The following is a 14,553-nucleotide window of genomic DNA, read 5'->3' on the forward strand; positions in this document are numbered from 1 at the left end:
GCACTGAAACCATTAACAAAGCTATAGTGCCATAGCGCAGACAAGTGTTTCATGTGCGTTTGTGTAATCCCCAGGTTAATGATGTGTAAGGCGGCTCAGGCCACCCCCCAGGCAGGGCACAGCGCTGTGCTGGAATCTTCCTCCTCTTCCCAGGGGGCCTCTGGGCTAAACCAGTCTGCCAGGAGAGAGATGGAGGTCAATGGAAGCGCAGCAGGGAAGAAAGTGGTCGACAGCAACGAGCTTGAGAGACTTTTCACTCAACCCAACACACAAGATACATGCATGGTGAGTCGAGACAGTGAGAGCACGAGTTTTTATATAAATATTAGCTAATCTAGTTGGACTTGTTTAAAACGTATAATCTAGACAGGTGTATGTGTGGCCAGGTTCTTCTGACCACATCACTAACAGACACATTATACATGCTCCGTGCTTCTGCTGCATGCTGCCCTGCCTCATCTATGTAGACCACAACTCTTATTGAAGTCATTAAACACACTTGGTTTAATTCAATTTTTCAGTCCGACTCCTTCATGCTGAATGACACCCAGCTGTCTACGATACCGCTGGATGAGTTCGCGGTGGAGAGGGAGACTCAGTTCCAGGACCATCCTGCAGCAGGAGCGGCTTCACAGGACCAAGGCTAATCATGTATGAAGGCCAACTCACATGACGCTATCCGGTGTCCACGTAGACTCTTCTCTCACTCAGGTTGACAACAGGTTTCTTTTCAGAGTAGTTTTTTTTTCCTTTTTTTGTGCAAAGATTTTTGTTTTTTTCATCAGTAATTTAAGAAGTTCTGGAGGATCTAGGACTGGGTGGCAGAGCGTTTTGGGCCATGGCAGTTTGTAGCTACACAGGCCTAATATTTTATTTTTATTTTATTTTGAGATTTGTTTATTTTCTGGTCTTGGGCAGCACAGAGAATAGGGGCCCTAAAATGTCCTGTTTCCATGTTTCTGCTCTCACCTACCAATGATTTCACCTTTGCTCTCACAGCCTCAGCCTTCTTCCAGGGATTCGATATATTCTGTCTCAGGACTTTGTTTCAGTGATATCAACACTTTTTTTAATGAGTTCTCGGCCTTCATACAGGTACTAGACTTGGCTGTGTGAACCTTACGATTTAACAAAAACCTACCTCAGCCGGAATGAATGTGTTGCGGGAAGCTTTTAGGGACTTTAACCTTCCCCTGTGCTCACAATTACTTTACATGTGGAGAAACTGGTTTGAAAACATGACAAAATCAGGTGCCGCTCTACCTCAGATGTCAAGACTCGTCTCTCTTCTCCTGCTTGTCGAAGTAAAACGAAAAGTATCCAACATAAAGCACTTCCAAATGCTGAAATTAATGTTCTACCTCAAGATAACAATGTTAATGTTGTCGCTGTTGTTGTTGTTGTTTGTCTGTTTATTGCATAATGAGAAACCCTCTTTACCCCACCCTCTGTGAAGTCCTGGCTTCCCTGTCAATGAATATGGTGTTTTATAGATACAATGTCGGTACCTCATGCAAGCTGACAGACTGATGACATGTTGTATGACTTGCAGTGCTTTGGGAATACTATGAATTATGCTGTCGCATCGTGTGCTTTTCCCCCCTAGATTTGATTTCATTGCAAAGATCATAATACTAGAGCTTCGGATGAATGAAAAGTCCATTAGAGATACACTGCACCACTAACCTCCAGGACTATTTACAGGGAATGATATGTGATATGTTCAATTGGACAAGAGGCAAAACACCACTATACACAGACACACCAGAGGTATGTAAAATTGGCACTGTGATTGAATTCTGCATGTTAAGATGCAGATATGTTTTATTGACGGAATGAATGTTTTCATACGCATAAAGTGGGATGTATGGAAAAAAAGCACAAATGTTAACAAAATATCCCAAAATATTAATTTATGGTTTATTGAGTTAAAGGAATAGTTAGATATTTTGCAAAATGTGCTCAGTGAAATGAAAAGAGCGATACATTTCTCTATAAGTTAGCTTAGCATGTATGGTACACCATATAACCTTCCCTAAAAACAATAATTTTTGTGTTTATATTCAGATTAAAGAAACAAAGTACAACAAGCCAATCTTTAAATAGTAGTTATATCTCATATCTTTACTGCTAAATATGAAGCTACAGTTAGCTTAGCCTCTAGCAGTGATTGCTAAATTTAAGGTTGTTGGTTGGCTTAGAGCTGTTGTTTTAGCACATGAAGTTCAAAAGTTTGAACTTCAGAACTTTTCTGAGGTTCTAAAAAATCAATCACAAAAGTGGAAACAACCAAAGTGTAAAAAGGACAATTTGTAAGAGATAATGAACAATTAAATCAGAGAGATGTATTAATCTTTTCTTATAATTTGTAAATGAGTCCATTTCACCAACATGTTTAACTATTCCTCCACTTATATTAATCCTTAGCAAAGAAAACAAACAAGCTATTTCCCCAAATGCTGAATTAATTCTTTAAGTTGGCAGCAGTGTATCTCTAAACCTTTTTTTCCATCGCTGCAGTACCTTATACATCACATTACCTCCCCCCTTAAAAAAAAAAAACAAAATAAAAGAAGCAGTAGCCTTTTTTACACTTCCGGTGCCCAGTAGACGTGTTGGTCGCTTGTCTGCTGTTACTCTTCCCAAAACCACAGTTGCTGCTCAGCCTTCTCCCTCCTTGTTGAGACTGACTGCTTAAAGTGCTTCAGGAACACAGTGCTTATAATGTGACCGCAGACAGACAGCTGACAGAGGGACACAGACGATTGCTAAACACAATCACAGGGCTTCTCTCTGCAGCTCTCTGCTCCATGTTGTCACATACTGGACAGGACTTGCTTTGATGCATTCTGGTTAACCTACCTCACCCTGTTTTTGGCCTTTCTCTCAGGTCTTAATGAAGTAAACATGCAGAGTAGAAACAATGAAGTAGAGTAAAATACACATAAAGATATATATTATATGAATGTGTAGGTATTTCAATTGTCTACACATGCTGGACTAAGTGAACACTCAGACACACATATGGAGGGAGAAATCTTAGGATCTTTATGTTGTGCACTAACTATTTAAACAGTTCAAATTCTTTCTTAATTTCTAGTGGATGTGAATGTGTAACTTTGTTTTTTTCCACCGGTGTTTCACTTTATGTCCTCTGTGCAACGTTTGTCCATGAATAAAGTAAACTTGAGTAGATAGTGGGTGGCACTTACAACTCCTGACATGCACAGATGATTAGTTTATTGATCTCCCTTTGTGGCTGATCCTGATATACCTATACCACATGTGTGTTATCGTCCAAATACTGTTAATGAGAAGTCAAAAGAACTTTTAAGTGTTAATTCTAAGTGTGTGATAAGCGTGAACTTCTGAAAACATTTTCCACTTTGCTAACGGATTAACAAAGTGGCTACTATGGAGGAACAAAAATGCCCAAATCAGAACTAAATAATTGACTTAATAGATAAAAGAAATCAGTATTTCTATGACAAATGCATCATATTGGATTTAATTGAATTTCAATATAATTTCAAACACTGCAGGGTCCACCTTCATCCACAGAGACAAGCTATGTCATGTGTCAGCTCATTCTTATGATATACTCACATTTTACTTGTGTATTGTGATTAGTTGTTGCTACACAAACATCATATCGCCTCCTCATTCACAACATTCCACACAGGAGATGTATGTGTCCCCACAGCCAATAATCACCTGCCATTTTAATGTCTTATGCAAATTCAGCATTATGCGCAGTTTTTTTTCTGTTTTTTTAGTGATCTCCTTAGAGCCAATAATTTTATGCCTTTGAAATTAATTTGTTTATGCTTATTTCTCTGCTGATGTTCTCTTGTATTTAATTGTACACTTTGGTGTTTATATCATGTTGCAAGTGTTGGAAAAAAAATGGTAATTGTCAAAATAGCAGAACAAAAGCCAGACTAAAATGTCTCCTCTGTGTATATTTATTAACTACCAATGTGATGTTTCTCTCCAGGGCTGTTTCAGCCTTAATCAGTGTTTTACCTCTGTTGAGAGTAATTTCACTTGGGATGCAAGTGGTGTTTTCCTTCCTTTCTTCCTTCCTTCCTTCCTTCCTTCCTTCCTTCCTTCCTTCCTCTGTCCCTCAGTGTAATTTAAGGTTAATCTCCTCCTGCAGGAAATTGCCCACCCCTGTGGATGTGACAGGTTTCACTGTCGAACCTGATTCACTGGGAATGTGGTGCAGTGATGATCATGTTTACGTGATTAGACTTTGATAGGCCAGGTTGCTGTATAATATTAGAACTTGTGTGATGTAATTCCGTCAGCAGAGGGGGAACGGATTGTTCCTTCGCTGACACAGTCAGTGTGATGGGGGCCTTTGTTTTACATATTTGACAGTCTTGGGAAATGCTCAACCACCAAATGTTGCTGCTGTTAGTTAGTCAGCATCCTTCGCTCATCATTCAAAAATCCTGACCTTTGGTCAAGGAGAGTGTGTGCTCAGGGACCCTCTGATCCTTGTGTTTTATGTATCTCAACAAGACGTTCTATTTTCTGACATGTCACACAAAGAGGGCATCCTAGACTGACCATGTGCAGGGTTTGTTCTAAATTGAATACGGGGCTGTATGTAGCTCTAACTACATCTGTATGTGCCGCTATCTCTCCCTCTCTCTTTTATTGTGCATTAACTAAACACAGGAAACCAGATCAAGTCAGAAGGGCAGAATTTGCTCAATCTGGCTCGCCTGACATCGTATGGCTGTAAAATGTCTATTATTATTATGAATGGGAGATCTCTATGGACATTTGGGAGGCCTGGAATTTTCTGGTTTTCTAAAAGCTCATGTCTGATGCAGCTCTTATTGAAATAACCTTCAAATGATGTGCTACTGATCGTTTGACCATCTGATATGATTGTGAATTGATTACATTTCCAATCCATTTATCTCTGTGGTGTTGACTCTGAGACCCCCCCAATGACTGTGGATGTCAAATAATGCTGAGTTTCAAGATTTTCTAATTTATACTCTTGTCAAATGGTGATTTAATGTAACTGTACTTTAATGTTTGAGGTCAGTATTATATTTTACATACTTTACATGAGCAGATTGATTCCAGTGTATTTAAAGGTAGCAGGCACAGGGACAAGCTACAGTATAGATGTGTGAGGTGTTATTTTAGCTCAGTTGCAAAGTGTTAGTTAATCCTTATTGGACTTGTGATGGTAACACTGTGATATTTAGCCAAATAATGGCAAGAATAATGTTGTGATCTCAGTATGGTACTATTGATGGTCCTGTCCCGCAGTGTCAGTCAATCTGTTTTGATGGTGTGTATTGATGAAAATAGGTTGAGTGACCTTTTTCCAAGTCTGTGTTGCCGTCACTAGTGTCCGATGATCGCCTCATCCTCATCCCATTCCCACCAGTCATCCTCACATGAGTGACTCGGGGTGAGGTCTTGTCAGTCCTGTTACCTATACATGACAAGTTGTCTTCATTTTCTGTCACAAGCCATCTTCGCTCCAGGAGAACGTCTGTTTTGTATTGATGTTGTCAGCACGAGCTAAAGCCTCTCACTCACCTTTTATTTGACCACTTAAATGAGAAAAGACCTTCTGAGTTGAAACTGCTCTGCAGGTGTGTCCAAACACCCCCACCCCACCCCCACGCCTGTCCTGTGAATTCAGCGTCAAACATTAAAAGTCGAGACCAGCTTCTCAGTAAGGACACCAGTGTTTAAGCTTGCTACCATGCGTTCCCATTTTGAGCACCACGCAGCAGATGTGCTTTGTTATTCACAGCTTCCATCTTGGAGCACTGCAGGCTAAAGAGAACTCATAGGGAAAAATGATGCCAATATATTTGTCAACATATCAAACTATGTAGGCGTAGGAACGTATGACCCGCTCTTGCCCAGACTTGCTGGTTTGCATCGAGAAGTTTTTTTTTATATGCATAAAATGGGAAAAAGTGATTTAATCGTTAAGGCTGCAAACTAAACTTTGTTTTATTGATTATAGAATGTAAACTTCCTACATGTTGTTTCCACCTCCAGTGGTGAGACGTGCAGAGAAATTAAAAACATCTAGCAGTGACATTCAATCTGTGTTTAAAGCCCAGAAACTGGTGCATTACCCTAGAAACTGTGCTTTACTTAAATATGTATGTAATCTTATTTACACATTACTCAAGCACAGCATTAAAACAGGTTGTAGAACATTAAAGATCAAATTACATTAAAACATTTATGTATTTAATCTAATTAGTCACTGTACTGTTGTTTTCTTAATACAAACATCTGTTCTACTGTTCTACTAAATCTATGAGACCACAGCAACGGGCAAGAGTGGAGAAAAGCTATCTACCAGTCTTCTAAGCTGCATTTTTTTCACAATACAGGTCATTAAAACAACAAATAAATCTATGCAGTTTTATTTTTCTTAGTCCTGCAGGGTTCAAATGTGAAGCCAAAAACCACATGTAGGTACTGTACATGGCCAGTTGTATAAAGTGTGTTACCTGTATTTAAGTTTGAAGGAAAGGAAGGGAGCGTAGATCTTTAAATGTAGCTCATGATCATTCATAACCATGTCTCTGTCTGTCCGTCTGTCCTGTTACGTGTCTGTCTGCAGAGGTCACTGCCGTCTCCCCCGCGGTTTAATTCAGGTCAACATGAGATGATTTAAGTTTTGTTCTCAGAGCATTGTCAGGGATCACTACTGTTATGTGTCTACACTCTCTCTAGACCAAGCTGTCACAGCTATAAATTATGAATCTGTATACATATCCACATATACTGTATGTACTGTATGTGTGTATGTATATGTGTAAAAAGGCAAAATAGACCATTTCTAGTGGTTTGTTTTGTTTTAGGGTCCATTGTGCAACACTGATTGAAGAAAAAAAGAACAATAACAGTGATAATAAATGAGTTCTAGTAATAATATCCACAGAGTGTGTCTGTTTCATTCTGTGTGTGTACCTGTAGATAAGAAGTGTAATTAATGTGTGTTTGGTTGCTGGCTTCCTGCAGTCTGATGCAGCAGATCAATGGGATGCCGGCTTGTGCTCTCCCTCCCCACTCCACCATCCTGTTCTCCTGTTCAGCACATTAAGTTGTGGCCTCCTGGCCAGACAAAGAGTACTGAGCACAAGGCCCAGAGTTCCTGGTCGATGAAGGTTGGTGCCAGACTTCTAATCACTGTAAATCCCAATGCATGACTGCACTTTGGAGACAAAGGGGAGTCCAATATGAATCAACCTTCTCTTTCTATGCCTCTTTTTGGTGCTCTCTCTCTCTCTCTCTCTCTCCTGGGTATGACAAAGGGTACTCCAACTTTATCTTTTTGGCTTGTTTTGACAGTCATTCCAGTTGTACACAACATCTCTAAGTGTAGTGAAGCAAGAAAGAGAAGCAGTCCATCCATTAGCTGTAGACACATAGAGGGTCACCAGGGACTGGAGTCTATCCAGATCAAGGCAGGAGACACCATGGACAGTTCACCTGTCCATCACAGGATTAACAAAGAGATAAAACCCCTCAGTGTTAACCTAACCAGCATGTGGTAGGTTGCAGGGTACAAATACCTGTTAAAGTGAGACTCAGTTTTTATCAGATAGATTGAAGGCAGAGCTGTTGTTACTCAGGTGACACTATTTCTCTCAGAGAGCACACTACAATGCAGCCTAGCTCATTTTTGTTAAGTTCACAAATCAAACAAAACTCGACATAATCCATAATTCCTCAATGCAATACTGAATGCGGTATTTAGAGTTGTACTGTTGTAGCAATTGTCTCACAAGACACGTTGTGTCCCACTTCTTCACGCAACAATTGATTTGGCATCCAGAGGTGCATCAAAATACTCCACCCACTATTACCTTTCACACAGAACAGTGAGGTGTGTTAACGGGGTCCTACCTTGAACAGGCTGTATGAAAAAGCTGCTGTATGGATCAGTAACAACCAAGCTGCCAAAACAAAGGCATTGTGTTGATCTTTGAACTGCTTCTTTAAGCTATTCCCGTGCTACCTGTGTGTTTATTTTAATCTGCTGGGTTTACAGTTTCATCTATAGATTTATTACATTTCCAGGTGTGCTCACTTTCAGTCTTACCTCCTACATAGGTTTACATAATCTAGCCATTGCATAATGGCCTTTTGACTTCAGTGAATCTGTTTAGATGATCAATAAAAATATTGGTCCAAGCTCAAGTAAGCTTGCTTTATACAGTATGTATATGTGTATATGTATATGTGTATATATATATATATATATATATATATATATATATATATACTGTAAATATATGGAGGAAGGTAAGTGTTTTGTATAAGGTTGCAGTAAAAGGGTGTGTTTTCTTATTTATCTTAATAAAGAGACACCAGCAGAGGAGTTTTTTACAAGCAGCCTCTTTTTCTCTTTCCTGTGGACACACACACATACACACACACATATATACAACAGTCCAGACTGGCCATGCAAAGCAGTGAAACTTTATCCCCGGCTGGACCACCTCAACTGGGCCCTGGCTTCTCCTGACCCCACAGCATTTTAAGCAAGCTGAGAAAGGGGACCTCAGTTTCCCAGAGAGAGCCCAGAGGAGGCTGAGGGGGGGTGCAGCTGTCTTCTGGCTCCTCACACCGCACGCCTTTTAGCGGCTCAAAGGGAGTAGTCAAGGGAGAGGGAGGCCAGAGGTCAGAGCAGCCAACTTTCATACCCGCCTACCTCTGATGTTACCAGTTTTTTTCCTGTTTTCCCTCTTCTTCTTTTACTGTTTCCAGATTTCCCAGCCGTAACACACTTCCCAGGTGACATCCCTCCTCTCACGTCGCAAATAATCAAAACCATCTTGTCAGCTCCTGTTTCTTTTTTAAATTCTATCCCCTTTGTGTGATGTGTGTGTGTGGTGGTGGTGGTGGGGTGGTGAGATTAAAGAGACACTCATTCTTTGTGTGTCTATGGCCTTTGCTTAAAAACACCATACTACACAAATAAACTTTAGAATCTGTTGTGATGATTCACATGTTATATAATTTGATTCTTTTGCATAAACATATTGTATATAAAGAATGCCATTGTGTACTTCCAGTCCAGTGCTACACATCACGTAACAGATGCATGTCTACCTGTCATAGCTCTCTGATGGTACTTGATGGTTGTGTCATAAATATGTGGAACAGCCATCAATACAGCTGCCTATTGTTGACTGTCTGCTAATGGTTAAGAGGAGACACTGTTAAACCATCGCTTTAATCCAACAGCCCTACTGGAGCTGGCTAAGGAAACAAAAAGGAGTCTGTTAAAGTTGAGGGAAACCACAGTCATTTAATGCATTATATATATATATATTATATACTTTTAAGCAACTTAGTTGAAATGAGACTATATAGACTATAGAGGGTCATGACAGTATTGGGTAATCATCAGGCTTGGCACTTCATTTCTCAGCTCTTCTTACCTCATACTGTGTGCAAGTGTCCTTGAACGAGAACCTGAACCCCATTTGCTCGTTATTGTTAGCTCATACGTTGTCGCTTTACCCCCAACAGTGCAAATGAGAGGCAAATTGCTAAATGCTTTGGATAAAAGCGCCATAAAAACGCAGTCCATATTTTATAAGGTGCCTGATATGGAAGATCTGCACATAAATTGCCTGTTGTATAATATGCACATACATACATACTGTGTTTGTGTGAAGGCCTGTGTGGTTGAAAAAGACAATATCTTGCTGCCACTTCTGGCTTTCCTGTGCTGTTGCCTGTGGCTCCAGTGTAAGATGGAGTGTCATGTGGTGGAGGGTGACTGATGGAGAATGTGCGCATTAACATGCTGAGGCCACAGGAGACGTGGCACTGAAAGCATTAATGGAGTGACTGTTTCTGAGAAAAGGAGGTCTGATGTGATTGCAATGTGTGCCGGGGGAATCGTTCAGCAGGAGCTGACCATGCAGGCTGTATAGCTGACCTTATAATACATTTATATGTATTTGAGAGATAAATCGGGTGGCCTTTTCTTTTGGCAGTAAGTGTAGGGCTCACATGCAGTGATATGTAGTCATCATCTATGACAAGTTTCTCTTCATTTATCACTCAGACACACATGTGTGCACGCACTTTGTGTTTGAGCGACTAGCTCGATGGGCACCATGCACAATGTACCCAAGCGCCCTCGAGAAAGAACGAGGAGGGAGGAGGGTAAAGAGTGGGGGGAGGAGGAGTGGCAGAGATATCACATCCCCTGTGTGCATGGCGGCAGTGATGTGTAGAGCAGGACAAAGGAAGTGAGGAGGGAGGGACGGCCACTGGAACGGAAGAAGGTGTGAGGCAGCTTTAAGAAAGAATACTGAGGAACCTCAAGGTAGAAATAAAACCAAAAAAGGGAGGGAAGGTGGTACAGTATATGCTGCTTTGAGGTTCAAACTACAAAACTGAAATGCATTCTCCCATATATAGTGCTGTGCATGCTTCTCCAGACTGCAGCTGCTCAGAGGATTTAACTCATAGAAGTTCTCCTGCATAATGTTTAAACATTAGAACCACCATCAAGTGTAGAATATTCCCCCAAGAATAAAGTGTGCACAAATTGCTTGAAGAGGCACGAGAGAGCCCTGCAGCACTTTCTGATTTTTCAGCTTGACATGTACAGCCTGTGGAGAAAGTATAAAAAAAGTGTTCACTGAGCTCTCAGGTTTATCCCAGCAGACACTGCTGCTGTTTTAGGCAACATGCTGATTGCAGCTGTGAACTAGTGGTCACTTGGTTGGTGGATTGCCATAAAATTCAGTTCATAGCCCCAAACAAATGCTAATACTGAACTGCACAGATTATCTGAATGTCACCATAAACTAAATTTGAATTTGTTAGTGGCTGCAATGTCCATAAAAATCCGGACAGTTCTTGCAAATTTATTGTGATGATTTATTTATTTTTTTTATTTTAGATACTGTATTAATCCCAGAGGGAAATTCTTTACAGCTGCTGCCAAGCAGTGTCATACAATGACTAGCAAGGCGCGCCACAGGCTAGGGTGAAGTGTCTTGCCCAAGAACACACAACAGTGACTAGGGAGGAGTTGGGATCGAACCACCAACCTTCCGGTTTCCGCCTCTTCCTCATATTCGCTGCTTTTTCCTCTTCTCCTGTTTGACTCTTCATCGTCCTGCCTGTTGCTCTGTCCCTGTACGTCTTCATCATTAGCTTCTCATCCTTCTATTGGACACACCCGCTGAAGGACTGTAGCTTTGTTCTGACATTTACGTGGCCTTGAGGACTTGTTGTTTTACAGAAAATGAAATGGAGAAAATATGGTTTCCGATGTCTTTTTCATTGACTCAAACATTTTGCGTATTTATTTTTAAGGATGTGATTCCTCTGCTTTTTGCCAAAGTCAGCTTCCTGTTTCATTGCCCTGAACAGAGAAGAAGCGTCGTAGGCAGCGTGAAACAGCAAATACAGCAATATGTCCTTATCCATCAGAGGAGGAAACATGGGAGAGCAGACCCCGCCTGCACCCCAGCCTATCCTGCATCTCTCTCCCCTCCTCTCTCTCTCTGTCTGTTTAATCATACAGAGCCATATGGATGTGTTGTATTAATTAGACCCCAGGGTGTGGTCACACTCACCGGGGGACTGGAGTGACTCTTGTGGTTGCTATGCTGGGAGCAGAAATCTACCTTCCAAGACAAAGTAGGATGGAGTGTGTTTTCTCAGAATGAGCAACAGCTAAGGTCCAATGATGAATGCTGAACAAATATGGAGGAAAATAAATTTAATAAAACAATTACTTTAAAGCACACAGGGACAATGTTTATGCTTATTGTATCACCTTCATCTAATTAAAAAACAATTTTCTTATTATTAATAGTAAGGAACAGTTAACAACAGTTAAGTAGTACTTGTTTTTGGAAGGTCTTACTTTCCTCTGGTTAGAGGAACTAGGGTTTAAAATTGTTTATTTTCTATTATGATTGTAAATCACCACTCTTTTCATCTGTGCATAGCAGGTGAAGCTCATATCAGCAAGCATTGCTCAAACTAATGTTTTATCCAGTCCAATCCAATCTGATTATTTTATATTATATATTATTATTTGTCTGTGTATCTTTAAATATTAAGGACACTTACTACACATGGTGTCTCACAACATAATGTAGCATCTACCACCCGCAGCATCACACCTGTTAGGCAAGAGTTCAACTTGCAGATTATATAAGCTTGGCTGCTTGAGCCTTGCAGGGGTTAAAAGAGCAAACTCACCCGGGAATAAATACAGCGTGGGCTGATGGTTCTGTGTATTTGACCCAGAGAATAAGAGAAAATGCTGGAGGAAGATACAGCAGGAAGAGAAAGCCTAGTTTCAGTTAAGTGTCATCCATCCCTCATCAGGCCACCAACAGTTAGGAGGAGAAAGAAAAAGTATTCAGTTTGCAGAAAGATATAAATAGAAAGAAAGAAAGAAAAAGAAGCAGTGCTGGTCCTGTGTAAAGAAGCTGACCCTCTTCCTTGTGTTTAGTGACCTTCTGTATTTGCTCGAGCTCTTAGTGTTTTGAATTCCTGTCTCTCTCTCCTGCTGAGGGACCCCTCAGACCTGGGTGGGCACCAGGGCCAATGGTTTGGCTGGCAAGGTGGGCCGCTTGAAGCAAGGGGCCAACTTAGGGGGGCATAATGGGGAGCTAGTGGGGGGTGGGGTCGGCTTAAGGGGTTGTGGGGAAAGGGGCAGATGCGGGTCAGTGTTTGCCCAGCTGTCCCCTGGGCAGTTGAAACGGAAAAAAGATTGTTAGTGGAAATGTGTTATTCAGTAGATCTAATTTATAGAACAGACAATGACTTCAGGTCTGTGATGAGTTCCTAAAGTAACAACAGAACATGAGAATAATTGTCACCTTGTAAGCTTATCTCATCTGTTCCTTATTTACACATTCAGCAGATACAGATCAATATTTTCATTCATGCCATCTGGTGCAGCTCCTGAAAACAAACTCTGACCATCTAGTCCTGGATGTGTCCGTTGGCTGATGCTGATGCTCCTTGTGTAGGAAGCAGGCAGTCAGGATCGGCCTTTATGGACTGCTGAAGGAAAAACAGTGAAACCAAAACCACTCTGCAAAAAGTTGGAGGGTTTGCATCATAGGGACCAGGAGTTTTCTCAAGAGTAGGTGTAGACCAAAAAAAAAAGGGAGGAGGAGTGGCAGAGATATCACATCCCCTGTGTGCATGGCGGCAGTGATGTGTAGAGCAGGACAAAGGAAGTGAGGAGGGAGGGACGGCCACTGGAACGGAAGAAGGTGTGAGGCAGATGATGGAGTCACATTCATCAGTAAAATCCACAGTTTTAATGTAATAGTGATGATGTGAAGGACCATATTTTACCAGGTAGTCTTGTTTAGATTCTCTCTCTCTCTCTCTCTCACACACACACACACACACACACACACACACATATATATAGCTCGCTTATCTTGCATCTTAGTTTATCTCAAGCTCAACCAACATTACACATCACTAATGTGAGTCTCATTAACCACACAGTGTCATAATGAGACCACAATCTGTAGTAAGATTGTAGATCAACATCAGTTTATGAATGTTTGCTTGTCTGAGTACAGAGTTACAGTCATGTAAAGTCTTGTCCCTTGGTTTATTAGTGCCTATTTTGTGTCCACTGCTCTGATGTTCTTCTTTTTCTTGCAAACATCTGCAGTCCCTATTATCTTGTCAGACCTGCCCTCCATTACTCACCTGCCCTTCCTCCATGCTCAGAAGACCCATGAGAATTCATTTCCTCTACTTTACCACATCCTGTGAAACATGCAGGCAACATGCAGTTAATTCTGTACACAAGCATGAGCCTATTCATCAGTTTTGTTTCAACCTTTTCCATCAATGAGTTTTATCTCTCTCTCTCTTTGTTGGATTTGTTTGATGTCCACCACTAAAGCATTGTCCAAACTTTATCTGCATCTGTCCAGGTTCAGAAAAACAGTAATATTTCATGTATACAAGGTCTTTGATTGAAGTTTTAGGACCACAGAAAAACAATGAGCTGAGCTTATTTTATTGACAACAAGAACACATAAGCAGAAGGACCGGCCTGAGGGTCCACTTTCATCCTGTGGCTCACCAAGATTGGATCATGCGGTATGATTGCATTGCTCTCATATTGCATCATCACCGGCAGCATGAAGGATAGTCGTCCTAATGGATGGACCTCTTCCTCCTGTGCAAAAACACAGGTCCTATTTCTGAGCTTCGTGTGATCAAGGGCCAGGTTAAGGTGAAGAGATGAGTGGACGGGTGTTCATAGATGGAGGTCACCGCAGCTGCTGGTTTGTCTTATCAAATCAGTGGGTTGGTATGGTGGAGACAAAGTGAAGGTCAGGGTTGCTTTTGCTGTTGGAACCCCAACCCCCCTCAGTCAACCTCCATTACCGCCACCACCATCACCTCCATATCCCCCTGGTCAATGCCTTTCTTTACCAGTGACAGCTCACTCAATAACCATTATTCTAAACTGGACATGAAGTAGGTGGACCCAGCTGGACCACTAATCACACAATCAAT

The 14,553-nt window shown here is 41.2% G+C and overlaps 1 protein-coding gene across 1 annotated transcript in view; it reads left to right on the forward strand.

Annotated features, from left to right (window-relative positions):
* Positions 1-663, forward strand: part of igdcc3 (immunoglobulin superfamily, DCC subclass, member 3) — a 44,045-nt gene extending 43,382 nt beyond the window's left edge. Inside the window, exons 13-14 of the mRNA XM_028402252.1 lie at positions 75-285; positions 522-663. Coding sequence (XP_028258053.1) covers positions 75-285; positions 522-647 — 337 coding nt within the window. The 3' untranslated portion in view covers positions 648-663. The remainder of the gene's footprint in view (positions 1-74; positions 286-521) is intronic.
* Positions 664-14,553: the final 13,890 nt, after the last annotated feature.

The sequence above is a fragment of the Parambassis ranga genome, chromosome 3 (assembly GCF_900634625.1).
Source record: "Parambassis ranga chromosome 3, fParRan2.1, whole genome shotgun sequence".
Classification (NCBI taxonomy): domain Eukaryota; kingdom Metazoa; phylum Chordata; class Actinopteri; family Ambassidae; genus Parambassis; species Parambassis ranga.